The sequence below is a fragment of the Geotrypetes seraphini genome, chromosome 7, assembly GCF_902459505.1.
Source record: "Geotrypetes seraphini chromosome 7, aGeoSer1.1, whole genome shotgun sequence".
Taxonomy (NCBI): domain Eukaryota; kingdom Metazoa; phylum Chordata; class Amphibia; order Gymnophiona; family Dermophiidae; genus Geotrypetes; species Geotrypetes seraphini.
In genome coordinates this window covers 195,407,389-195,433,809 of record NC_047090.1, presented here as the reverse complement: position 1 = coordinate 195,433,809, position 26,421 = coordinate 195,407,389, and the positions used below count along the sequence as shown (strand labels likewise).

Here is a 26,421-nt window from a genome sequence, read left to right as displayed (position 1 = left end):
GAGGCCAGCAGCGTGCCTGATTTTAAGGCCAAATGGGATAGACACGTGGGATCTATTCACAGAGAAAGGTAGGGGAGGGTCATTGGGGTGGGCAGACTAGATGGGCCGTGGCCCTTATCTGCCATCTATTTCTATGTTTCTATGTTTCTATGAAAGAATTTTTGGTCATAGGGAGAGAGTGAGGTACAGATGATAGGGAAGAGAAAGATTAGAGGAAGAAATGTGGTGGAAAGGGATCTGTGGGACACATTGAAAGGGATGCAAGAGGGAGGAATGTTGGACATAGTGGTGAAAGGAATGGAGGGAGAGATGTGGTATGGAGTTGGAGAGGGGTGATAGAACAGAAGGAGAAATGTTGGGCATGGGGCTGGTAGGCAAGGGTGAAAGATGAGAAAGGGATAAATGCTGGACCATGGTAGGAGGAACCAATGGACAACAACAAAAGAATTTACAGAAGATGGGAAAGCAGAAAAAAGAAACTGGGACCAACTTGATGGAAAAAAAAGTTTCCAGACAACAAAGGTAAAAAATGGAATTTATTGACTAAAATATGTTAGCTTTGGGAAATATATATAGCAGATGTCTTTGTATTGTGTTCAAAAGAAAAGGAAATGCATTTCTGGTTGAAGTACTTGCTGACCCTTGCTGTGACTGGTGGGGATCCCTAAGCACCGCCAGCAGAGGACATCCTCTAGAGACGGCCAGAACTCCCCTCCACCAAGCACAGTAGTCGCTGGCAACATCCATGAGCCACTGAGGTGCCAGCATCTGTGACTCAGGGACGCTACTGCTGCCTGCCAAGCTTGGCAAAAGGGACCCCCGGCCAACTGCAAAGGAAGTCCTCAGCTGACAGCTTGGGGGTTCTCATCAGCTGAGTATTTATATTTTATATTTACATTAGAGGCTCTGGTAGAAACCCATTTACAAAGTATATATTCTTTTCAATTAATATTTCCAAATTAATTAGTGTCTTCCTCCCCAGGGGGATCGCCGCCGCACAGTGGTGGCGACGACGACTCCGCCCACTTTCCACCACCAGTAGTGTTACCTTTAAATCAGCCTGCTTTGCGGCGCACGCCTGACTATCTTGCACTCATTTCCTCACAGGCTCTCTCACCTACTGCCTGCAGCTATCTTAGCCACCATTTTAATTTGCTGTATCTTTGTTTAAGTTTTAATTCTCTTTTATTTACCATTTTATCTGTTGCTCCTTTATGCGCTCCTTCATGCAGCTTCTTCATAACTTTATTTCCAGCATATTTAGCACTACCCCCAGCAAAGCTCTACCCAAAATAATACTACAATTTGCAGCCTTCTTCCTCATTTATAACCACCTAATTTTTCTTCCTCTAGTTTATACCACTATTCATCCCGATTCTTCCCCACTTCAACATTCTAGTCCCACTCAAATGGCCTCTATTCCTACTATATGGGGCCGCCGTTCTCCCATCAAAACCTCTCCTCATACCTCGTCTAAAATTCAGCAAAGACAGTATATCACTATTCAGACTTTGCCTGCTTCTACCTATTGCTCCACACTGCCTCTTTTTCCCTCCAAACTAAATATAGGTCTTGTAAACGTACGATCAATGAAGAGTAAACATCATTTAATTCATGATTTAATTATTCAACACAAACTTCATTTACTATGTATCACTGAGATATGGTTAACTAAGGGGGAAGATGCCTACCTTACCCAAGCCTGTCCCACCCACTTCAAGACTATTTTTCAACCTCGCCCCAATAAAAAAGGAGGAGGCATAGCTATCATCTATCATACTTCTATCCCTCTTCAGTCTCACTCTCTTAATTCTTATTCTAATGTCCCAGTTGAAACCCTCCAATTCTCTATAAAAACCTCTCCCTCTCTCAACTTCTTACTTATTTATCTTCCTCCACCGATTACCAAAACTACACTCTCCACTCTTACTTCTACAATCTCAGACTTCACTATTTCCAATCCGGATTCTATCATTCTAGGAGACTTCAATATTCATTTCAATTCTCCTACCCATCATAACACTTCAGAGCTCCTAACATTAATCTCCGACCTATCTCTAATTCCCCTCATCTCTATGCCTACCCACTCTGCTGGTAATACCATAGACATGATATTCTGCTCTAACTCAATTAGTCATCTCTTTCAAAATTTTCAACCCCACCCTCTCCCCTGGTCTGACCATATCCTTATTAATTGGCAACTAGACCTCCCTACGCATACATGTTATGCTCCACAAAATAAAACTTACAAGTCCCAAAACACCAAGGAAATAACCCTCTCTGCTATTGAAAACTCTTTTAACATAAATCTGGAAAACTTCTCCTCTCTCTCCATTGATGATCAATTCACTCTTTGGGAAACCTCTACTAAATCTCTAATAGATTTTTTTAGCCCCTCAACGGGAAAAAATCTTACACGAATCAGACTCAAAAAACAAAAATAATAAACCTTGGTATAATGATAACCTTGCACTGCTTCGACGTCAACTTCGTTCGGTAGAACAAAAATGGCGCAAATCATGCTGTAAGAATCTTCTTATTCTTTTCAAAGAAAAAGCCTCACATTATAAAACTATCATTCAACAAACGAAGAAAGAATACTATTCCAAATTAATCTCTTCTACCCGTAATTCCTCTGCTCTTTTCAACCTAGTTCAATCGCTCTCTTCTTATTCTAAAAAGAAACCTTCACTCTTAACCACTCAACCGACTGCCACTGAGTTGGCATTCTTTTTTGACACCAAAATCAAAGACATTAGATCCCATCTCGGACCTTCCCCTCCTGTTTCTCTTTCAGCCATCCCTGATGACTCTACTCACCTGCCATTTAGTACTTGTTCAAACTTTAAACTGCCTTCCCTAGCAAATCTTCTTTTTATTTTACAATCCCTAAATACCCCCAATAATCTTATGGAAAGTATCCCCCCGTCGCTTCTTAAAAAATTTTTTCTTTCTTCGGCCCATTCATTCAGGAAATGGTATCGAAGTCTCTCTCAGACAGCTTTGTCCCTACAGCATGGAAAACAGCTTTTGTCATTCCAAAACTGAAAAATCACAACCTAGATCCTTCTTTACCAGCCAATTTTCGCCCTATCGCTAACCTCCCATTGATTTCCAAACTAACCGAAAAAATCATTCATAATCAACTTACCGAATTCATCGACAATACCCATGCCCTACATCCATGTCAAACTGGTTTCCGCTCTTCACATTCTACGGAACTTTCACTACTAGGTCTACTCTCTACTATACATTACTATCATGATCATCAAAAATCGGTTCTTCTCGTCTCTCTTGATTTATCAGCTGCCTTCGATACCATTGACCATTCTCTCCTTCTCAACCGACTCAAAGATTGCGGTGTTGCAGGCCAGGCACTTTCATGGTTTGCTTCATACTTTACTGAACGCTGTTTTAAAGTTCATGTAAAGAATGAAACTTCTACCCCCATTTCACAAACCTATGGTGTCCCGCAAGGCTCTATCCTTTCTCCTCTATTATTCAATATCTTTCTATCTCCTCTTTTAACCCTAGCACAGTCTATTGGATTCAAGATTTTCGCGTATGCAGATGACATACAACTCCTTTATCCTATCAACACCTCAAACATCTCAGAAATAAACATTATTAACAATAAACTTGATACAATTAGTGACTGGCTTTACACAAACAAACTCTCCCTCAATATTGACAAATCCTGTGGTCTCCTACTTCCAATCAACAACAGTGAGACTCTATCAGGAAAAATTTCCATCAAATCCATTCCTATAAAAATAGAACTAAAAATAAAATTACTAGGAGTTATCATCGATAAAGATCACACTTTTCACGATCACATCAGCTCGGTCGCTAAGATTTGCTTTTTCAAACTTCGTCTCATCCACTCTCTAACTTCGATCCTAGAGACAGATGCGATCAAAATTCTAATTCATTCTCTAGTTATCTCCCACCTTGATTACTGTAACTCTCTTTACAACGGACTTCCTCAAAAAGAAATTCGACGTTTACAACTAATTCAAAACACAGCAATAAAACTCATCTATAAAGCCAGGAAATTTGACCATGTTACCCCTCTTCTGAAGGAAGCACACTGGCTCTCCATTACACACCGTATCACTTATAAAACCATTCTGCTTACTTTTAAAATCAGACTTTCTCACCTGCCCTCATACCTAGACAAGCTCCTCATCCCACACCGCTCAATACGTCTCCTAAGGTCAGCAGATCAGAAACTCTTGTCAATTCCTACTATAAAAGATTTTTTCTACACTAGGAAAATAAACTTTGCAGTAGTAGCTCCCACCTTGTGGAATGCTCTGCCACAGCTACTCCGATCCGAAAATCAACTCGACAAATTTAAGATAAGTTTGAAGACCTTTTTATTTAGCGATGCTTTTTCCTGTATTTAGATTTTCCTTTAAATACATATAGTTTCTTTTTTTCCTTCTCTCCTTCTCTCCATTCTTCATCTTTTTTCTTCCTTTCTATATTTAACCAACCGCTTTTATAAAGCGATCCCACCCTATTTGTTTTATCCTCTTCCCTCTTTCTCCTTTCTTCTTTTAACATGTAACTTTCCCCCCATCCTTCCCATTTTCCCTCACCTTCAAGTTTGTCTAGTTAATATCCTCAGTGTACACCTCAATTATTTCTAAACTATCTATTTATTTTTCCTTCAAATTTTTTATTGTAAACCAGCCAGATACTTGCTGATGGTCGGTATATTAAAAGCCAATAAACTTGAAACTTGAAACTTTGCTTATTTGTAAATGGGTCTCTACCAGAGCCTTTAATTCAGTAGCATAATTAAATGAAATAACTATTTCTGGAGTTTATAGAGACAGGTGGGGATGGAGGGGATTCCTGGTGAGGATGAAGGAATTCCTCGTGGGGATGGAGGGATTCCTCATGGGGTGGGATTTTGGCGGGGACAGGTAGGATTTCTGCCCCCGTGTAACTTTCTACACACAACCTGAGAAAGCAATTGGAAGCAAGCTTCTCCTTGAGGGCAACTAGGAACCTAGCCAGCAGTAAAAAAGGCAATTTCTATTCTGGCTGATTTCTGCTTCATGAAGGACAATTGGTTCTTTGGATTTTATTGCAAACACCACAGATAGAAGCTCTCAAGGATCTTAATCTAGTATCGGTAAACAGTCCAGCAATCTAAGGGAGGAGAAGGGCAGCAGCATTGTGGGAAGCCACCAACAACAAATGAGAGGTTGGAAAAGTATGATGAGCAGGAACATGAAGAAAACCAGAGGAATGCATTATAAGGGAAAAGACAGACCATCAAGAAGAGAATGAAAGAAGCAGGACTCAAGGCCGAGACATCCGAGCTAGGCCCGGGGCTTTGAGAAGTAAGATACGTTTTGCTTACTGCGGAGTTGCTAATGATGAGAATCACAGCTATTACTGTCAGATTTTTAAATCCCTCCAGGTTCCTATGCCCAAGGACTCCAAAGTACTGGCTGGGAATCACCCCCACCTGGTATATCACAAGTTGTTCTGTGAGAAAAAGAAAGAACAAGGCATAAATTTCAACTAGAGAAAGACTCTTTTTTAGTACTCGAGGCTTTGATCACTTGTAGGGACGCCATTCTGCCATTCTGAAACAGGGCAAGATTGGCACACTGATTTCACTGCCCCTGTGTAAGAATTATGAATTATTCCACATTCCCTCTTGCCACTAGCCATTCTAAAGCAAGGGAAAATGTTAGCACCTTGTGACAGAATACTAAATCATTCCCTCTCTCCCTCTTATCTGTCACACATTAACCCTTATCTTATCCCTTATCTTGTTTAAGAATTCCTTATATGGGCAACAATCGGACTTTATCTACGTGCAAAAGCAGGCCTCTGTTACGCGCTGAGCTTAAGGAGCATGCATTAAAACCTTTGGACTGTCACATGCTATAGTAAGATTATAGACATATTAAAAGTGTACACAAAAGAATCACTTTATTGTAACTGTTATGATGTATTCATATGTCACATGAGATAATAGCTTTGAGAATCACATTAAATATGTAAACAATGAGTTACCTTGTTATAATCCACACTGTAAATGCATGATGAAATTGTAACCTTGCAAAGCATTAGCTAAGTAATTAAGGGAGTTAAGATACTCAATAAAAGGGTGAGAGACCATCCATTAGGGTCGCTTCATCCCACTCTGAGCCTTGTGTGAAGCCTCATTCCTACAATCACTACTATATTATTAAACATAAAAATAGAGTCCTGCATTTTCACTATTATGAAGTCTTATGCACATAAGATGCAATGAAAGAATAAAAATAGTTCTCATCATGGATATCTCAAAGAAAAAAGCTAAGTATAACACATCACTTAACAGACAAGGATTTTTTTTTTTTTATTATTTATTTAAAGTGAAGTACACCACAAAGATACACCAGGAATGAGAAACAATCAGAACTCCACACATGTTGTACAACTGTAAACAATCCCCTCACAATCCCCCCTCCCTTCCCAAAACAACCCATACAAAGAATAAAGTATCCAAATCAGAAAAGCAGAATCCACAAAGACAGTATAAAGGGTTCATGAGATCCCTTCGAGAGAGGGCATACCCTCTTCCACTTCCAAATAGCGGCCCCAAATGTGCAGAAATTGCTGGCATTTTCTAAACAAAAGAGCAGACATCCTGTACTGTTAGCAGACCCCACTCAGCCTGTCCCTCATTTGCTGCAAAGATGGCACCACCGGTTGCTTCCAATGGTGGGCAAGCAAAAGCCAGGGAGACGCGCACCCTCAAGAGCGCTACTGCAGCCTGCTTAGGCAGAAAGAGAAACACAGAAAAACCTGGTCCCAATAGGGGCCCAAGATCAGACATTCCCACCACATATGAAAAAGTGTACCTCGATTACCACACCCCCCTCCAACAATCAGCAGACAAAGCTCGGGTGAACTGCTGACACCGCACTGGAGTAAGATGCCAATGAAGCATCATTTTCACTGCATTTTCCACCAGTACCTGTGCATAAGCAATATGCTGGCTGCGAGAACAAAGCTCATCCCATTCCTTCTTAGAAAATGCCTGCTGTAAGTCCCCCTCCCACGCTAGCATTTATGGGGCCTTTGGCCTAGGAGCCCTATTCACCAATTTGTATAACATAGAAAGATATCCCCTTTGGACCGGTGTGCCCAAAATTTGCTCAAACTGAACCCTGGCTCCCTCCTTTTGTACTGTAAATAACTTTTTACTTGTAGATAGGGAAATATATCCCCCATGGTCAAGGAGAACTGCTCCTTAAGGTCAGGAAATCCCCTTAACTTATCTGCCTCCAAAATTTGCCCAAACCACCTCAACCTCAGTCTAGCCCATCGATGAAAAATACCTCCCCCTCTGCCAGGTTGGAAATCTGGAGCATGAAGTAACGGAACATAAGAACATAAGAACTGCCATCTCCGGATCAGACCCATGGTCCATCGAGTCCGGCGATCCGCACACGCGGAGGCCCAGTCAGGTATACACCTGATGTAGTTTTAGTCACCCATATCCCTCTATGCCTCTCGTAAGGAGATGTGCATCTAATTTGCCTTTGAATCCTAGCACAGTGGATTCCTTAATAACCTCCTTTGGGAGAGCATTCCAGGCGTCTACCACTCGCTGCGTGAAGCAGAACTTCCTGACATTTGTCAAGTTTATCAAGTTTATTAACACAATTTGATAAATCGCCTATTATAATCACTAAGCGATGTACATTACAAAAAATATATCAAGTGCAAAGGGGTTGACATTTTAACATGAGAACATTTAACTTGAACAAACATACAGTGGGAAGGAAAAGATAAAAGTTACAATTTTTGTTTGGGGTAGAATAAGGAAATAACAGTAGGTAAGGGAAGTAATAACCTCAGCAATATTAAATTTATTATACTTTAAACATTAAAAGCATCTCTAAATAAATAAGATTTTAAAAGTTTTTTAAATATTAAAATATCTTTTTCGTTACGAATGTATTGGGGAAGGGCGTTCCACAATAGGGGACCAGTCACCGAAAAGATGTCGGCCCTTCTAGTACCGATGATTTTTAGGGAAGGAACTGAAAGAAGATTCTGGTTGGAAGAGCGGAGTGAACGTTGTGTGTTATAAGGTATCAAAAGTCTGGAAATGAATTGTGGTTCGCCGCATGCTAATGTTTTAAAGATAAGTATTATTATTTTAAATGTGATTCTATGGCTAATAGGTAACCAATGAGAGTCTATTAACAAGGGGGAAACATGATCATATTTCTTTGCATTGTATATTAATTTTATTGAAGTATTTTGAATCAATTGTAATCTCCTTTTTTCTTTTAATGATATGTTGAGAAAGAGAGAATTGCAGTAATCAAGTTTCGATATTACTAATGAATGAATTAGTATTGTGATAGATTTAGGGGTCAGAAATTTGGATATTGATCTAATACGGCGTAATTTATAAAAGCAGTTTTTAACCGTGAGAGAAATATGATCGTGGTAAGTGAATTTCTCGTCAATAAGTACACCAAGAATCTTAACTGATGGAACTAGATTAAGTGTGATGTTATTAAGAATGAATGGGATTGATAAAGTTATATCGTTCCTCCAAGTAAATAATACGGCTTTCGTCTTCTTTATGTTAAGTGCCAATTTGTTAGTGTTAAGCCAAGAATTAATTATTTCTAATTTCTGATTAATGGATTTGATTTCATTATCACATTTAGGATCTAAAGGATAAATAAGTTGAACGTCATCAGCGTATGCAAATGGGGTAAAGCCTATAGATTGGCAAAGGCTTAATAATGGAGAAAGAAATATATTAAACAGAAGAGGAGATAAGATGGATCCTTGAGGGATGCCAAATGTGGAAGAGTGAGATACAGATGTTTCGTTTTTAAATTTAACAGAGGAAGTGCGATCAGCAAGATATGAAGTAAACCATTTTAGGACATTGTCTGTTATGCCTATGGATTCTAGTCTTTGTAACAGTAAGTCGTGATCTATGGTGTCGAACGCTGCTGAAATATCTAAAGAAAAAAGGATGACGGATTTGTGATGGTCCAGATGGTATTGAATATTTGTGATTAAGCCTATTAGAGAATATTCTGTGTTATGGAATTTTCTGAACCCTGTTTGATTCGGATGGAGTGCATTGGTATTCTCTATGAAATCTGAAAGCTGATTAAATATAAGTTTCTCTGTAAGTTTTCCCAAAAAAGGCAAATTTGCTATTGGCCGATAATTTGTTGGATCATTTATACTGGACTTGTCCCCCCTTAGCTCCAAACCATGTCCTCTTGTCCGTGTCACGTTGGACAATGTAAATAATTTATTTTCCTGCTCTATTTTATTGATGCCTTTCAGTATTTTGAACGTCTCAATCATGTCCCCTCGCAGCCTCCTCTTCTCAAGAGAGAACAGTCCCAGTTTCTTGAGTCGTTCCTCATATTCCAAGTTCTCCATACCTCTTATTAGCTTCGTTGCTCGTCTCTGCACCCTCTCCAGCAGTTTTATATCCTTCTTTAGGTTGGGAGACCAATGTTAGACACAGTATTCCAAGTGTGGTCTGACCATTGCTCTATAAAGCGGCATTATGACTTTCTTCGATCTACTCGTGATTCCTTTCTTTATCATGCCTAACATTCTGTTTGCTTTCTTTGCCGCTGCCGCGCATTGTGCCGATGGCTTCAGGGTCCTATCTATCAGTACACCCAGGTCCTTTTCTTGTTCGCTCTTACCCAGAGTTGCACCTGACATTCTATACTCGTGTTCCTTATTCTTACTACCTAAATGCATTACTTTGCATTTCTCCACGTTGAACTTCATCTGCCATTGCTCTGCCCATTTCTCTAACTGATACAAGTCGCTCTGGAGTTCCTCGCTATCCTCCTGCGATCTGATTGCCCGGCATAGCTTTGTGTCGTCTGCAAACTTAATGATCTCACTGGATATTCCGTCTTCCAGGTCATTGATATAAATATTAAATAGAATCGGCCCAAGTACCGAGCCCTGGGGCACACCACTAGTCACTTTCTCCCAGTCTGAGAACTTCCCATTTATGCCCACTCTCTGCTTTCTGTTTTCCAGCCATTTGCCTATCCACCTTTGTATATCTCTCTCTATTCCATGGCTTTGTAGTTTCCTGAGAAGTCTTTCATGTGGAACTTTGTCGAATGCTTTCTGGAAGTCCAAATATATTATGTCCACCGGCATTCCACTATCAATTTGCTTGTTCACGGTCTCAAAAAATTGAAGTAAATTCGTTAAACATGATTTCCCTTTCCTGAACCCACGTTGACTGGGTTTCAGCAAGTCGTGTGTATCTAAGTGCCGGACTAAGCTATCCTTGATCAGTGCTTCAACCATCTTTCCAGGGACAGATGTAAGGCTCACAGGTCTGTAGTTGCCCGGTGGAAGAAAGAACACCCTCCTTTGCGATTCCAACAGACATCCCTGAGACTCCCTCTAGACTCGCAAGGTTAACTGTGTAAACGAGTTAGGGATGGCCCTCTCTGTAGCCCCACCAGGGTAAATATCGCAATTCCCCAATATCCCTACAGATGGGAGACCCCCTTTTGTTCCAAAGACACCCACAGTTTAGGGGTGTCCACATGCCATTCCACAATTGCTCGCAAATGAGCTGCCCTATAATAGGATTCTAAGTTGGGTACCTCCAACCCCCCCTCCAATTTGCCTCAAAACATAATCGATCGAGCAATCCTAGGTCTCCTGCCCCCCCCATATGAATTGAAACAGCTTCCCATGCCACTTCCGAAAACAAGAAGGAGGAATATATATCGGGAGAGCCTGGAATAGGTAAAGGAAATGAGGGAGTACCATCATACGGATGGCCTCCATCTTCCCCCACAATGAAACAAACAACTTATCCCATCGGACCAGGTCTTTAGTAATAGATGCCACTAGAGGAGGGTAATTGGCCTTGAATAAGCAGGACCAGTCCGTCCCCAGCTATATACCTACATACCGGATAGGACCCTTCACCCACCGAAATGTTCAAAATCTCCATCTTAGAGAGATTTGCCTTGAATCCAGAGAGGGCCCCGTATGTGCCCATCTGTTCCTGTAGAGCCTGCAGAGAATCCACTGACCCTTCAACAATAGCCAAAATGTCGTCTGCAAATAACGATAGCTTATATTCTGTATCTTGTACCCTCAGGCCCCGTATACTCCCCCGCCTGCCTGATACTCTGTGCTGACGGCTCGATGACTAATGCAAACAACAGTGGTGATAGCGGGGATCCCTGCCTGGTTCCCCGCTTCAACTCAAACACCAAGGAGTACACGCCATTAACCTTAACAAAAGCCAGGGGTGCATTATACAAAGAATGGATCCAAGAAATAAAACGATCTCCCAACCCCATCCTGCGCAAAACACATGACATACATCTCCAATCTACATGATCAAATGCCTTTTCAGCATCAACTACCACCGCCACCCATCGCCCTCCCCCTGCACACGCCCGCCATACCAAATTCAACACCCGATAGATACCATCTACCGCTTGCCGGCCCCCTATAAATCCCACTTGGTCAGGATGTACCAAAGTAGGCATATGCCCATATAATCTATCCGTACCATAAGCTTAGTGTCAATTCCCAGCAATGATATTGGGTGATAGCTACCACAGTGTGTTGTATCTTTCCCAGGCTTCGGCAAGATCATGATCCCCACTAGCCACATAAAATAAGACAGCTGTTGACCATCCTTCAGGGAGTTGTAGAGACGAACCAACAGAGGGGTCACCCACGCACTCAAGTTTTTGTAAAAAAAAGGCCAGTGAACCCATCCAGACCCGGAGACTTTCCCGGCTTTAAGGATCTAATCGCCTGCTGTTCCTCCACCACTGTTACGTCCGTGTCCAAGGAATGAGCCGCATCAGGTGCAAGGGATGGTAAGGTCAAATCCTGCAAATATGACATCATCTCGCCCTCCTCTCTTTGATGCTCTGGAGTATACAACTCCTGGTAAAACTCCTGAAACCGCCTTTGAATCTGGTCATCCTCAGACATCAAAGTACCACTTTTGTCTCTAATAGACATGATGTTCGATTGAGATTGATGCACTTTCAACCGGTGAGCCAGTAGTTTACCCGCCCTGTTACCAGACATAAAGTATTTATGGTGCAAACACTCCAGATTAAATTTAATAACCTCATCTTCTAATTTGCCCAACTGCATCCGAATCTCCTGGATCCTATGCCTGGCATCCACGCCCCACCCCCTCTCACCTCTCTGAGGGGCTGCAACCTGACGCGAAAGCTTGGTCCTTAAGGCTCTTTCCTCCGCTTCTCTATGGTGTTTTTTTGCAAGCAGCGATAAATACACTGCACAACAATTTTTTGGTTAAGTCTTGATTCCTGAAAAGTTTTTGGTGATTATGACAGGTACCAACTTGGTATGCTCAAATATGGTTTTGGTTTTACTGCATCACGTAAGAACTATGAGAAATAGACATTTTTATGTTTACTGACAATAAAATATATAGGCAAGTTTACGTTTCGCACAAGCGACTAAATGAAACAGAATTAAAAGTGTTTTGCTCCCGAGTTTCTTTTATATTCAGTGTCTGGTGCATCACGTTGTAGCATCCAACAATAGTCGGCAAGCATTGACGGATTCCAATTGCCCTGGTATCGTTTCTCCATCGTAGCTATGTCTTGATGAAACCTTTCACCGTGCTCGTCACTCACAGCACCGAGATTTGCGGGGAAGAAGTCCAAGTGTGAATGGAGGAAATGAATCTTGAGTGACATATTGCACTTCATTCTCTTGTATGCTTTGAGAAGTTTGTCTACCAGCTGAATGTAGTTTGGGGCTCTGTAATTGCCCAGAAAATTGTCAACAACGTCTTTCAAGGCTTTCCAGCCAATTTTTTCCGGCCCAACTAACAGATCTTCAAATCGCTTGTCACTCATAACATGTCTGATCTGGGGGCCAACAAAAATACCCTCTTTGATCTTGGCATCAGTTATTCTTGGGAACATCTGTCTTAAATAACGAAAACCTTCCCCTTCCTTGTTCATTGCTTTCACAAAATTCTTCATGAGTCCCAGTTTAATGTGAAGAGGAGGCAAAAATATCTTTGTCGGGTCAACAAGCGATTCATGTGCTACATTTTTCTGTCCTGGAACTAACTTTTTACGGAGTGGCCAGTTCTTTCTAGAATAGTGCGACTCTCTGTCTCGGCTGTCCCATTCGCAGATGAAACAGCAGTACTTTGTATAGCCAAGCTGCAGTCCTAGTAACAGAGCAACGACTTTGAGGTCTCCACAGATATTCCAGTTATACCTGGTATACTGGACATACTTTAGTAACATTTCCATATTCTCATATGTTTCTTTCATATGTGCTGCATAGCCAACAGGTACTGAAGGATAAACGTTGCCATTGTGCAACAGAACAGCTTTCAGGCTTAACATTGACGAATCAATGAAAAGACGCCACTCTTCCGGGTTGTGATCACAACCAAAGACCGAGAACAATCCTTCAATGTCACAACAGAAACAGAGACTGTCGACTTGTGCAAAAAATTTGGTTATATCATGATGCCGGTCTCGAAACACAGAAATTTTCGTACCTGGTGATAGCAAACACCATTCCTGCAGTCTCGAACCTAGCAGCTCAGCTTTTGCTTTTGACAGACCCAAATCTCTGACCAAATCGTTCAATTCGGACTGTGTTATCAGATGTGGATCGCCTGATGAGGATGGTTCAAAATCCGGGTCAATGTCACTGTTAGAACCCTGCACTGCAGTTTCTTCATCTGGTTCGTCTAAGGTCCAATCCTCTGGTGGTTTCGGAACTGGAAGACTGTCATCATGTGGCATGGGTCTCATTGCTGAAGGCAGATTAGGATATTCAATTGACTTCTTGTTTTTGGCAGAGAAACCAGACACATTAGTCAAACAGAAATAACAGTCCGTCACATGGTCTTTCTGTTCTCGCCATATCATCGGAACAGCAAATGGCATCGTCTTTCGAGTACCTCTGAGCCAGGCTCTCAGACTAACAGCACATGTCGCACAGCAAATGTGAGGCGCCCATTGCTTGTCTTGATCACCTATTTTGCAGCCAAAATACAGATGATAGGCTTTCTTTACAAGGGCAGTCATCGAACGTCTCTGAGGCGTAAGTGTATATTCCCCACAGATATAGCAGAATGTGTCGCGGCTGTTACGACACCGACGAGACATATTGCCCGACACCAAAACGTCTATAGCATCAAGCTTACTTACTGTTATATTGCTACAGCTACTATACTACTATACTTTACTATACTGATACTATATACACACACGGACTATCTATATTAACCAAATGAGCAGGATCGGTGTATGGAAGCCACCATTATAGCATGGTGAGACAGCGCAAGCTCGTTCAGACCTGCCCAGACATGCCCAGGATGTCATCTTCCATAAAACAGCTTCCAACCTGGCTAGATTTTATGCATGGACATACCCAGGCGGCACAAACCGTTGTTGATAAGACACTTATGGGAGAAAAAATTGTTTGCATCCAAATATAAGAAAAAATCACGACAAAATTGAAGATTTCTCTGAAATGGTACGTGATGGGTAATTTTTGATGTAATATTCATGATCAGCACCCAAAATTCTATAAGAAACACCCAGCAGTGTTCAGGAAGCAAAAACTTTGTTGTGCAGTGATATCAGTTCCTCTCTCAATACTGTTTTCAAACTTTCCCAAATCGTAGACGGGGAAAACTCTTGCACATTGTTAAATTCTAAAAAATCCTTAACGACACCTTCCAGCTTCCGCCCCACCAAGGGGTCCCCTAGTAAGCTATCATTCAACTTCCAATTCTTATTTCCTGGCCTCCCAGGACCCCAACCTGGTCCGACCAGGTAATATCCTCAATACCCGCCCCCCAAATCTTACCCCCCCCCCCCAATTCTTTTCAGGACACAACATGTCTATACGGGAGTATGTATTGTGGACAGCAGAGAAAAAAGAATACTCCTGATCCCCCCAATGGGTACTCCCCATTGAAGACCTCCAAAAAGTTACGGACTTTTTTTTCCTATCCTGCTTCAGCTGAGCCCCATCTCCTCCCGTGGAGTCAATGCGAGGTTCTAAAACCAAATTAAAATCCCCTCCCACTATAAGGTTCCCTGATTTAGCTAACAAAACCTTAGGGAGCAATTCCTCAAAGAATTGGCCCTGTTTATTGTTGGGAGCGTATATGTTCACCAAGGTTACCGGAAGGCTATCTATAACCCCCACCTATATCAACCACCTCCCCCCCTCATCTTTCCACTCCTTAACAGTTTCCACCATCAGATGGCAAGCAAATACTATACCCACCCCTGCTTTCTTCTGCTCTCTACGATTGGAAGCCCAACTTGTCACCAGAAAGTCCCTTGCAGAAAATAGCTTTTTCCCAGTTTTCAAAAAAAATGTGTCTCTTGCACAAAGCCATCAACATGCAACCTTTTAAACTCTTTTAACAGTAATTGCCTCTTACGCGGTATATACAAACCATGAACATTAAAACTACAAGGGGGGGCAAGCCTTCAAGGGGGAAACAGGCCTTTAGGGGTGGGGTGCAGGCCTTTGGGGGGGGGGGACAGACCTTCAGGGGAGGGGGCCATGGTGTAGAAGTACAGAGGGAGGGAAGGGGGGTTCAAAGAGATATGCATATGCCGGACTTTGGGGAGGAAGAAATGGGTTTGAAAATAGAGGAGAGGAAGAGAGATGATGGACAATGGGATTTAGAGAGGGAAGGAACAGAAAGGGAGAGAAGTTGGACACAAGGGATGGTGTGGAGGGGGGACAGAGATACTGGATAGGAGGGTAGTTGGGAAAAGAAAGGGAGAGATGGTGGACCCTGGGGTGGTGGGGAAGGAGGGAGAGCTGCTGGATGAAAGGGTAGTTAAGAAAAGGTGGATCTGTGGAGGGAGACGAAAAAAAGGAAAGATGCCAGACCTCCAGGAGAGGGAAGGGAAAACGAAGGGGAGGACCGAGATGGCAGATGGATGGTTAGCATGGAGAAAGAAGAAAGAAGGAGACCCTGGCAACCAAGACAATCAGAGCCTGGGACCAATAAGATTTGAATAATGACCAGACAACAAAAGGTAGAAAAACTAATTTTATTTTCCATTTTGTGATTACAATATGTCAGATTTGAAACGTGTATCCTAACAGAGCTGGTGTTAGACCGCAAACGTGAGCTAGGATTTAACAGAGAGAGGAAAAGTCTTTTTTGTTTGTTTATTTTGTTTACACCACAGCGCCAGTATGGTTAGGAGAAGGCAAAGGGGGTGAAGAGGCTATAAAATAAACCCACCAGGATGTTTGAAAAAACCACCCAATTGGGCAGGAAAATCAAATTGAAAAACCAATTCAATAGGCTGAATCGAATCAAAAATTTTTTTTCCTGAATCAGGCAGCACTACTGTGCAGTCCCTCCTACAATCAGTCTGACGAATAGCCAAGCAGGAAACTTACAAACAGTCCAGCTGGAAAAACGGTTTTGGTTTTTGATTTTTTGATTTTTATGTATTCTGATTTGAAAGAAAACTCAACTGTTGGAGAAGGATCAGAAAAGGTAACCAAAACTGAGCCCACAGTTCACTAGCTACACCAGATGAACCAGGTGCCACTGCTCTACAATAACTACGTACACTCCCCAGAAAAAGAAAAGGCAAAAAAAGAACAGAATCACCAGATCGCATCACCGAGAAAAAAAACGACCTTCACATCATCACACACAAACACAGGGTGGGTCCTGTGCTGGTCTCGAGGGACTAAAAGAAAGAAAATTAGCAGGTAAGAATATAATTTCTCCTTCTTTATCGTCCCTCCAGACAGGCATAGACGAATGGGATGTACCACAGCAATGCCCGTCACAGATGGGAACATTGAATGGCCGCCACTGAAAGTGCTCACCAAAAACCGCATCCTGACGCGCCTGAACTTCCACCCTGTAGTGATGCACAAAAGAACGCAGAGAAGACCAAACCGCAGCCTTACAGATATCCACTGGGGACACCAGAGAAGAAAGACTCAGCCCAGGAAGTTGCCTGACCCCGAGTGGAAAGAGCTTTGAGAAATTCTGGAACTAGTTTCTTCTGAAGAAGGTATGCCGAAGCGATAGGCTCTTTGATCCAGCATGCAATTGAAGCCTTAGAAGCGCCTTCCTCCTTACAACTGCTCACTAAGAGAATAAAAAGACGATTCGACCGTCAGAACACTCAAGTCATTTGTATGTAAGTGTGGAGAACTGTGCAGACATCCAACTTGTGTAACTGCCTCTACTCTAAAGTACCCTCCTGACTACCCAAAACCAGAAGGGCATCTGTCTGATTCACATGAAAGGAGTAAACAACCTTAAGAAGAAAGGAAGGAACAGGCTACAGCACCATATGCTCCTTTGAAAATTCCAAGAAGGGAGCACGACAAGAAAAAGCTTGCAACTCCACCTGCTGGAGACTGAGAACAGACTGATTGTAGGAGGTAGTGTTGCCCGATTCTGGGAAAAATTTTTTGATTTAATTCAAGTCAGACTATAGAATTAATTTTTCTTTTTTTTCAATTCTTTATTCATTTTTCATCTTCCATCAAGTACACAATATTACATCAATTGAATCTTACACATCACTTGAAATTCTTTCTATTGTCATCTTAAATAATAATAATAATAATAATAATAACAGTTTATATACCGCAATACCGTTAAGTTCTATGCGGTTTACAGAAGATTAGTGGAGTACAAGTTGAGTTGACGTACAAGTTGAGTTAACTTAAGGGATGTGGGAACAATGGGGAGAAAGGGCAAGAGAGGGGAAGGAGGGAAGTGGGTCAGCTGTCTAGGTATTTCAGGAATAGGTGAGTTTTGAGGCGTTTCCTAAATACCTCATAAGTGGTGGGCAATAGGAGTTGTTCTAGGTCTTTACCCCATAGAGCAGCCTGATGTGAGAGAAGATGCTCATGGTGTTTTTTTAGTTTGCACCCTTTCACAAATATTGCAATCAAAAAAATAACATACATGTGCTATATTCATAGATATTGATTCAACCTATATTATAACTATATACCACCCCCCTCCCATAATTATAGTTATACTTTCAATGTAAAAAGGCATCTAATCATTACAATAAGTTGTCAATGGCCCCCAAATCTTTTTAAAATTATTATAATTCCCTTTTTTGTATGGCAATTATTCTTTCCACAGGAAACTTTCTAATAGGAAGTGATGTAATTTTGGGAGCAGAGGAGAAGTTTTACTCTTGATCACAGCCAGCAAATGGGGGTTCTCTGAGGAAGCCACTGGAGTGAAACAACTTCCTTTCTCCTTTATTTCAGTTAAGTTAAGTTAAAAAAAACTTTTTTTGTTAATTTATGAGCTTTATTTAGAACTTTTTTGGAGTTTGTTCTACACTACTAAGTACACTTGAGATTTTGTCCCTTTCTACCAAATGAAGATGGTGCAATGATAGACGACTGAAAACACTCACATGGGAGCATTCCCCGACTCGTGATTTTCTCACCGTTACACGGTTCTGAGCACCTGTTTGGTTACAAAGGCTGAAATAGTCAAAGTTCCTATTTTTTGTTTTGGTGTTGAGTTCTACACTTTGGGAACTTCAGTGTTCTACCTTTACCCAGTAGTTTAGTTAGTTTATTTTATAGTCTTTCCACCCACCCCCCATTTGCCCTCTCCAACCCTACGCTGGCACTGTGATGCAAATAAAATAAAAAATACTTTTTCTCTCTCTGTTAGGTCCTAGCTCACACTCTTGGTCTAACACCAGGTCTGGCAGATACACATTTCAAATCTAACACAAAATAGAAAATAAAATTATTTTTTTCTACCTTCCACTGCCATATCTAACATTTGGTTCTTTCCCACTGTCTACCATCTCTATTCTCTCTCTCTCTGCTTTGAGCTCTGGGTCAAACCTCTCTATTCCCCTCCATGCAGCATCTCTCCTTTCCTCCCCTCCATTATCATGTGCAACATTTCTTTCTCTCTCCCCATGCACCATCTCTCCCTGCCCTCCTGCCCTCCTTTGTCCAACATTTCTCCCTCTCTCTTCTCCATGCATGTCTCTCTCTCTCTTCCACCATATGATTTCTCCCTTTCACCCCTTTCTACCTCTTTGTTTAATCTCTCCCTTCTTCTCCTCCACCCCAACAATTCTTCCTCTCTCCTTTCTCCCTCTCGGGCAGCAATAGTAGGAGGGACTGCACAGCCCACTTGTACTGTTAGAATTCAGTATGTTCTCAATCTCCACCTGCTTCCAGAGGAGCGTAAACCCATCCATCTGTGCCGGTCTGGAGGGACGAAACAAAACAGTATCTGTAATGAACTCTGGGCAAATGCTTGTGTCCAACTCTTATGAGGCCTAGTTTCTACTGACTAGAATTTAACCATCATCACTTTCCATCTTAAAACTTACAGTACTTGCAAATGAAAGACACAAACCATAGAGCTGACTTACCCAACAAAGCCACAAAAAGTAGAGTCAGGAACATCACCGAATTTTGGCATGACCAGTATGGAAAGAGAATGGCCTGAATCCGAAGGAAGCGCTGGAGGAAGTGCAAATCTAACCGAGGTCTGAGGAAGATAAAAGGAAGGGTTAGGAAAACATTACAAAATCTGAGGATACAACTAGGCACAGCAACTCTGGTCCTTGAGTGCCCCAAAAAATCTGGTTTGCAGGATAGCTACAAAACTGGATCTTACTTGGATGGAATACACCATGGATTAATTACCATACCGTTTCTTATAACCCACAATTTTCAGTTTACAATAAGATTCCTAACATTATTACAGACACAGTAAGATTCATTAAAGTCCTAATTGATTGAAAGTCCTAAGAATTACAAAGGAAAGAGATATGTCTTCAACATTTTACTGAAATGGTAGTACAAAGGGAGCCGACATAAATGTAATGGTATTGCGTTCCAAACTTTGGGACCTTGAAATTCAAAGGTAGACTCAAATAGCTTTTTCCGGGGAAGGAAAAGTCAGCTTGAAGCGTTGAGTTGTTCTTGAATTATAGGAGCTCATAAACTTGATATTGGATACCAATCCATTAGAGTTTTCTCCATATATAGCTTTATATACCATACAAGCAATCTTAAACTGAATTCTTTTAGTTCAATGTAGTTCATTCAATAGTGGACTAGCCTTCTCAAACTGACTTACTCAAAAAATCAGTCTAGCTGCTGGATTCTGAAGAGGCTGTGATCTCGTAAATTTTTTTTTTTGGTGATACCATAATATAAGGAGTTACAGTAGTCTAAATATGAGAGAAGAACTGTGTGTGCAACTGTCCTAAAACTGGTATAACCTAGAATGGGTCTTATTGTTCTTAACTGCCTTAACCTGAAGAAGAATTTTTTAATTGAGACATATTGTAAATGATATAAAACTATTGCAGATCTCATAAGGAATTAAAGATTAGCTCTTGCTACGTCAAGCCACTGTCTACTGTCTACTGATCAGAAAAGTGGAAATCTGTGCAGCACTTCTGAGCAATATATTGCCTTGAAGCATACAAAATAAATGCTAAATTGATTGAGTAGGCAACCACACTCCATCTACAGTAATGAAGCTATGGGGGGACAGGTTCAGGACTAATATATAAGAATAAAGAATAATAATAATAATAATAATGTCAGGAAGTTCTGCTTCACTCAGAGGGTGGTTGATGCCTGGAATGCCCTCCCAGATGAGATTATTGCGGAATCGACCGTCCTAGGCTTCAAGAGCAAACTAGATGCATATCTCCTTAAGAGAGGCATATAAAGATATGGTGGACTATAAATTACGCCAGGTGTACACCTGGCAGGGCCTCCGCGTGTGCGGATCGCCGGACTTGATGGACCGAAGGTCTGATCCGGAGATGGCAGTTCTTATGTTCTTATGTTCTTAAAACAGACAATATATGTCATTCTAATATCAACATCCAACTGGAAATATTTCAGGGAGAATTACCACTTTTCTTTTGTATAGCACTTAATCCTTTGAGTACATGTTTTAACTCTTTGGGTTATACCTGGCCTTATGGCCTTATATTCCAGTGGCAAGTGTCAGATAAGAGCAGAAGAGGCCGTAGATAACCCATGGGCATGTGAGGTTGTGAATCTGACTTGCAGTACTCACTAGATAAATGTCTGCATCTTTTTTGCCTCGCTTGAGAAGTATAAGTGCTGCCTCAGCACCCTGAGCTTGTGTGATCAAATGAAAATGAAGTACCTCTATATATGTAAACCACTTTGACTGTGTAACCACAAAAATGCAGTATACAAGTCCCATTCTCGTTTCAAGTTTATTAAAATTTCATATAACCGCTTTATCAAAATTCAAGGCGGTTGTACATTATTAATAATGAAAAAGTAGACAACCAAAGGGGGAACCACAAAATGACATAAAAATAAAACATAAGACAGCAAACCTACTGACATTTATAACAGACTGGTACAAAAGGCACCAGGGAGGAACTACAATATTTGAAGAGAAAAGAACAAAAATAGGTAAAATCAAAAGGGAGGATCACAAAGCAAGCTTCACTGAAAACAGAAACTTCTCTAAAATGAAACAGTGAATATGAAAGCTTGTGTAGTTGACTTTTTAATGGGTAAATGAAAGATGTTTGGTTAATATAAGCTTTACTATGAGGAAGAACATCTCAGGTGGGATCTGGGATGATGGCTCAGAAACCTCCAGAGTGCTCACACATTTCTGAGAGGTATGGTATAATCTGTTATTGTCTGGAGGGAGGAGGGAGGAATGGTTGGGGGTTGATGGGGTAGAAATAAGGGAGGATGGAGTATTAGGTTGGGAATTGGAATGAGAAGTGTGCAGATGACACAAAACTATTCAAAGTTGTTAAAACCAGGGTGGATTAAAAAAATTATTTTTAAATTAAAAAAAAAACACAGTCCTATCTTTTTTATTTAAATTTGATTTTTTTTCAGTAAAAATGCTTTTTTGAGGAAAATATATTTAAAGATGGTTTTCTGTTTAAGATACATTATAGTCCAAAAGGATTTGTTTTTAATTATGTAGCATGAGGCTGCATATTCATGCAATGTTTAAATTGTTTTGGTAAATGAATTCCATGTATTCATAATCTCTCAGAAATGTTTCTATCTAGAAGCTATCACAGATCCTTGGTTTTGCATTTCTCAAAACTGTGAATTTGTGTCTGCTGAGATAACATGCTTCTTCTTCACAGTAAAAATGTGATGGGGACAAATGGTGTCCATCTGAGGGTATTGAAGGAACTTAGGTAACTTCTGGAAGCTCCACTGACTGACCTTTTCAATGTTTCTCTAGAATTGGGAGTGGTATCCGAAAACTGGAGAAGGGCGGATGTGGTCCCTCTCCACAAAAGTGGAAGTAAGGAAGAAGTAAACATAGAATATGACGGCAGAAAAGGACCTTCGGGCCAACAAGTCTGCCCACTCAAATAACCCTCCCCTCTAAGTAGGGAATTGCAGGCTGATAAGTCTGACTTCTGTGGTAAGTAAATTAATGGAAACACTTTTAAAACAGAGAATGGTCAAGTTTCTGGAATCCTGTGGATTACAGGACCGGAGGCAACATGGATTCACTAGCGGTAAATCTTGTCAGACAAATCTGATCAATTTCTTTGACTGGGTGACCAGAGAATTGGATAGAGGATGTGCGCTAGATGTGGTGTATTCAGATTTTAGCAAAGCCTTTGACAGTGTTCCACATAGATGTCTAATAAATAAACTGAGTGCCCTCGGGATGGGTCCCAAAGTGATGGGCTGGGTCAAGAACTGGTCGAGTGGAAGGCGACAGAGGAAAGTGATCAATGGAGATCGCTCTGAGGAAAAGGATGTTACCAGTGGAGTGCCTCAAGGTTGTTCTTGGGCCTGTTCTTTTTAACATTTTTGTAAGCGATATTGCTGAAGGGCTGTTGGGTAAGATTTGACTCTCTTTGCAGATACCAAAATCTGCAATAGAGTAGACACCTCTAATGATGTGAATGAGGAAGGACCTAGAGAAGCTTGAAATGTGTCAGCTAAGATTTAATGCTAAGAAATGTAAGGTCAGGCATTTGGGCTGCAAAAACCCAAGGAATTGTTTCAGCTCAGTGGGTGAAGAACTTTTATGCACAAAAGAGGAGCAGGAATTGGGTGTGATAGCATGTGATGATATTAAATGGCCAAACAGGTTGAAAATGCGAGAGCAAAAGCTAGAAGGATGCTGGGGTGCATAGGGAGAAATATGGCCAGTAGGGAAAAGGAGATATAAGACTCTGGTGAGTCATTTAGAACATTGTGTACAGGCGTATGGGGACAGATTTAAAGAAGGAAAGGTGGGAGAGGGGAGATTTGATAGAGATGTGTAAATACCTGCTGTGACCAGTCAGACTCTGTGCCTGACGTCTTCCCAGCTAGAAACCCCAGGAGAGGCAGAGACAGGGCTAGGAAAGCTGTTCCCAAGGCCCTCAGAGCCCAGCAGCCTAGGTAGGACTCCGCTGAAGATGAGGTCCTATCTGACTATTCAGAAGTTAAAGACATGGAAACTCAGCCCAGTTCTGCTCGGTTTGCTCCCAAACCTGTGAATATTAGGTTTAGGCAAAATGCCCCTGTGAGAGAACCCAGCATTTACCCGACCATCCACAGGGGGACCACAAGAGAGCCTCAGAGCAGTGCAGATATACTGAGAGCAGGGTGTGGCTCTCCCTCTGAAAAACCAGCAGATTCGGGTCCATGTCGACCAGGCACAGCCAAGCCAGCCGACGCATGGCCACCGCAAAGGCGCAGACCCTGGACGAAAGTTCAAACCCATCGTCCGCCACATGGAACAGATGAAGCCTCAAATTTGCAAAATCCTCGAGGAGCAGGCCAAACGCCTCCTGACGGGAGGCCGGCAAGTCCGCCTGGAAGGCCATTAACAGTCCAATCAGGTGTTTGAGATAGGACGTGAAGGTGAAGGAATAATTCAGCACCCTAGAGGCCATCATGGAGTTTTGGTAAAGCCTGCGGCCAAACTTGTCAAGGGTCCGGCCCTCACGACCCGGAGGGACCGCCGCTGAGACACGGGAGGGGTGAGATTTTTTCAGTGACGATTCCACCAGCAACGACTGGTGAGACAATTGCGGGCGCTCGAACCCCGGGCAGGGTACCATGCGATATTTTAACTCCATCTTAGAGGGGACAGCCGTCACCATATAGGGAGTCTCAAGATTCCTGATGAAGGTCTGCCGGAGCACAGGGTTCAACGGAAGTCGAAGGGACTCTCTAGGTGGAGACGGCATGTCTAGCTCCGCCAGATACTCCTTCAAATATCTGGAGTCAGCCTGGAGGTCCAAATCCAACGCCCGACCCATGTCCTGGACAAACCTAGTAAAGGACGGGCGGGACGCTCCCTTGGCCCTGGGGGGCAACGCCGAACGAGACCGCCCTGGCGTCGAAAAGAACAGGGAAGCCTCCCTAGAGTAGCGAGGTTCCCGCTCCATAGCGCGCTCCAAACCCCAGGACGCACTCAAAGAGTGCGCAGGGGTCGAGCACCTGCACCGTCTCGAGGAGCCCTCGGAGACGCCGCCGGGGTACGGGGTACCGACCGATGACGGGTCGGACACCGGTCCCCAGACTCCCTCGGCAAAAGCCTCGAGCCTCGGTCCGGAGCCCCGGACCGAGGGGGAGTGAGTAAGAGCCGAGGGTTAGCCAGAGACAACTCTGTAACCCTCAGTGGTCCCTCAGCACGAGAAGTCGGGGAGCGACCCCGCTTCGGAGGGGAACCTCGGGCCCTCTTAGAATCCCTCCGGGCCGAGGTCTCGGCGTGCTTTGAGCGACGCTTTGCCCCGCGGGGGAAGACCGCCTCGAGGCCCGAGGGGAGGAGTCCGAGGACGAGGACAAACATCGGGATCGGCGCACCTTGGCCCCTGGAGTACCTATGCACTGCTCAGGCTGGTCCAGCGCACGCGAGGTCAAGGCCGGTTGCAGATGGGCCAGCGCAGCGGAGAGCTCCGACGAGATCATCGCCCGGAGCATATCCTGGAAAACCGGCACGGGCATCATCAAGGGCATGTCCGGTGCAGTAGTGCACTCCACCAAGGGTGACCTCGATACAGAGTATTCCCTTGTGGCGGAGGCACGACCTGAGGGTTTAGAGGACTTCGCTGAAGCAACGGGCATGGAACCCCCACTAGGCCCAGCCGGCGTCCCCGAGGAAGGCTTCTTCACGGGAGTAGAACCTGTGAGAGGAAGAGGAGACTTACCCAGAACCGAGGCCTTGGAAGTCGAAGACTTCGGGCCTGGGTCCCGAGGCGGGGCCGAGGCACCCAAGGCCGGGGCCGAAGTCAAGGGCTGGTCGACCGCAAAAAGTTCCGCCATACGGGCCCTATGTCGATGAAGAGCCCGGTGCTGAAACGTAGCACACTGGGGGCAGGACTCGGTCGTATGATCAGCCCCCAAACACAGAATGCACCAGCGATGCGAGTCAGTGATAGAAAGAAGACGCTCGCACCGGGTGCACTTTTTAAACCCGGTCAAGGGCCGGGACATAAGCAAAAACCGGCCACGGCCAACGAGGCCACGCGGCCGCGACAACCCAGGAGCGAATCGAAGAACTTGATCGAAATAACAACAAACACGCGCGCAGCGACTCTCCGATCGAAAAAATAAGAAAGCTGCGGTGCTAGAAGGCACATTGTTGGGCAGAAGCCAAAAAGACAGGACTTCTTGGCTCCATGGAAACAAACGAACTGGAGACCACGAGGAGGGGATGCGCCCTCTAGTGGAGCAGGAAGGCACGCATGCGTGTTGCAGCACAGCAAACTTGAATCTTCAATCAAGTTTGCTTGAAAAGCTGTCCGCGTCACCGTAGATGACGTCACCCACATATGAGAATATGCTGCCTGCTTGACCTGGGATAAAAGGTCCTCAGCAGCCAGCCAGTTCAGAGCAACTGAATAGCCTCGAGCCCATGGAAATAGATCATTTAGCTCCAGGCCAGGGAGCTGAGGCCATGCCTCAGGAGGGAGAAATGGACATTGTTGAACGAGTATTTCCAGACCAGGAAGCTATGGAAATAGGAGTTGCCTGAAAGGCCTAGTAACTGAAAAACTGTGTTTTCTTTTTGTGAAGTTTTCCAAGCAAGCCACTGTTTTGAGGTGAACTGTTTTTGAATGCTGTTTAGTAGTTTTGCCTGGACAATTACTAGGTCTTGTGTTGCAGCCTGCAACTTAGGGAGAAAGGGGTTTTTTTTTAACTTTCTCCTTTGTGCTACCTGGGCCCAAAGCACTACTGTGACCCATTACCAGGCCCCAGGTGGGGGAAGGGCTCTTTAGCTCTAATGTTTAAAGGACTGTTACTGGTGCTTTCCCAGTTTGTTTTGCTGGGGAAATGTTTTGTTTTATTTTGAACTGCATGGTTTTTGTTTGAGTGCAGTAAAGCCCAGGAACT

The 26,421-nt window shown here is 43.0% G+C and overlaps 1 protein-coding gene across 3 annotated transcripts in view; it reads right to left on the bottom strand.

Annotated features, from left to right (window-relative positions):
- ABCD4 (ATP binding cassette subfamily D member 4) overlaps positions 1–26,421 on the bottom strand; it is a 201,786-nt gene that overhangs the window by 163,758 nt on the left and 11,607 nt on the right. For all 3 annotated transcript variants that reach the window (XR_004540151.1, XM_033952514.1, XM_033952513.1), the window contains exons 2-3: positions 19,467–19,585; positions 5,378–5,505 (exon numbers count right to left, since the gene is read on the bottom strand). Coding sequence is in view for 2 of the 3 variants with exons in the window: in XM_033952514.1 (XP_033808405.1) it covers positions 5,378–5,505; positions 19,467–19,585 (247 nt within the window). In the remaining variant the exon portion in view is untranslated. The remainder of the gene's footprint in view (positions 1–5,377; positions 5,506–19,466; positions 19,586–26,421) is intronic.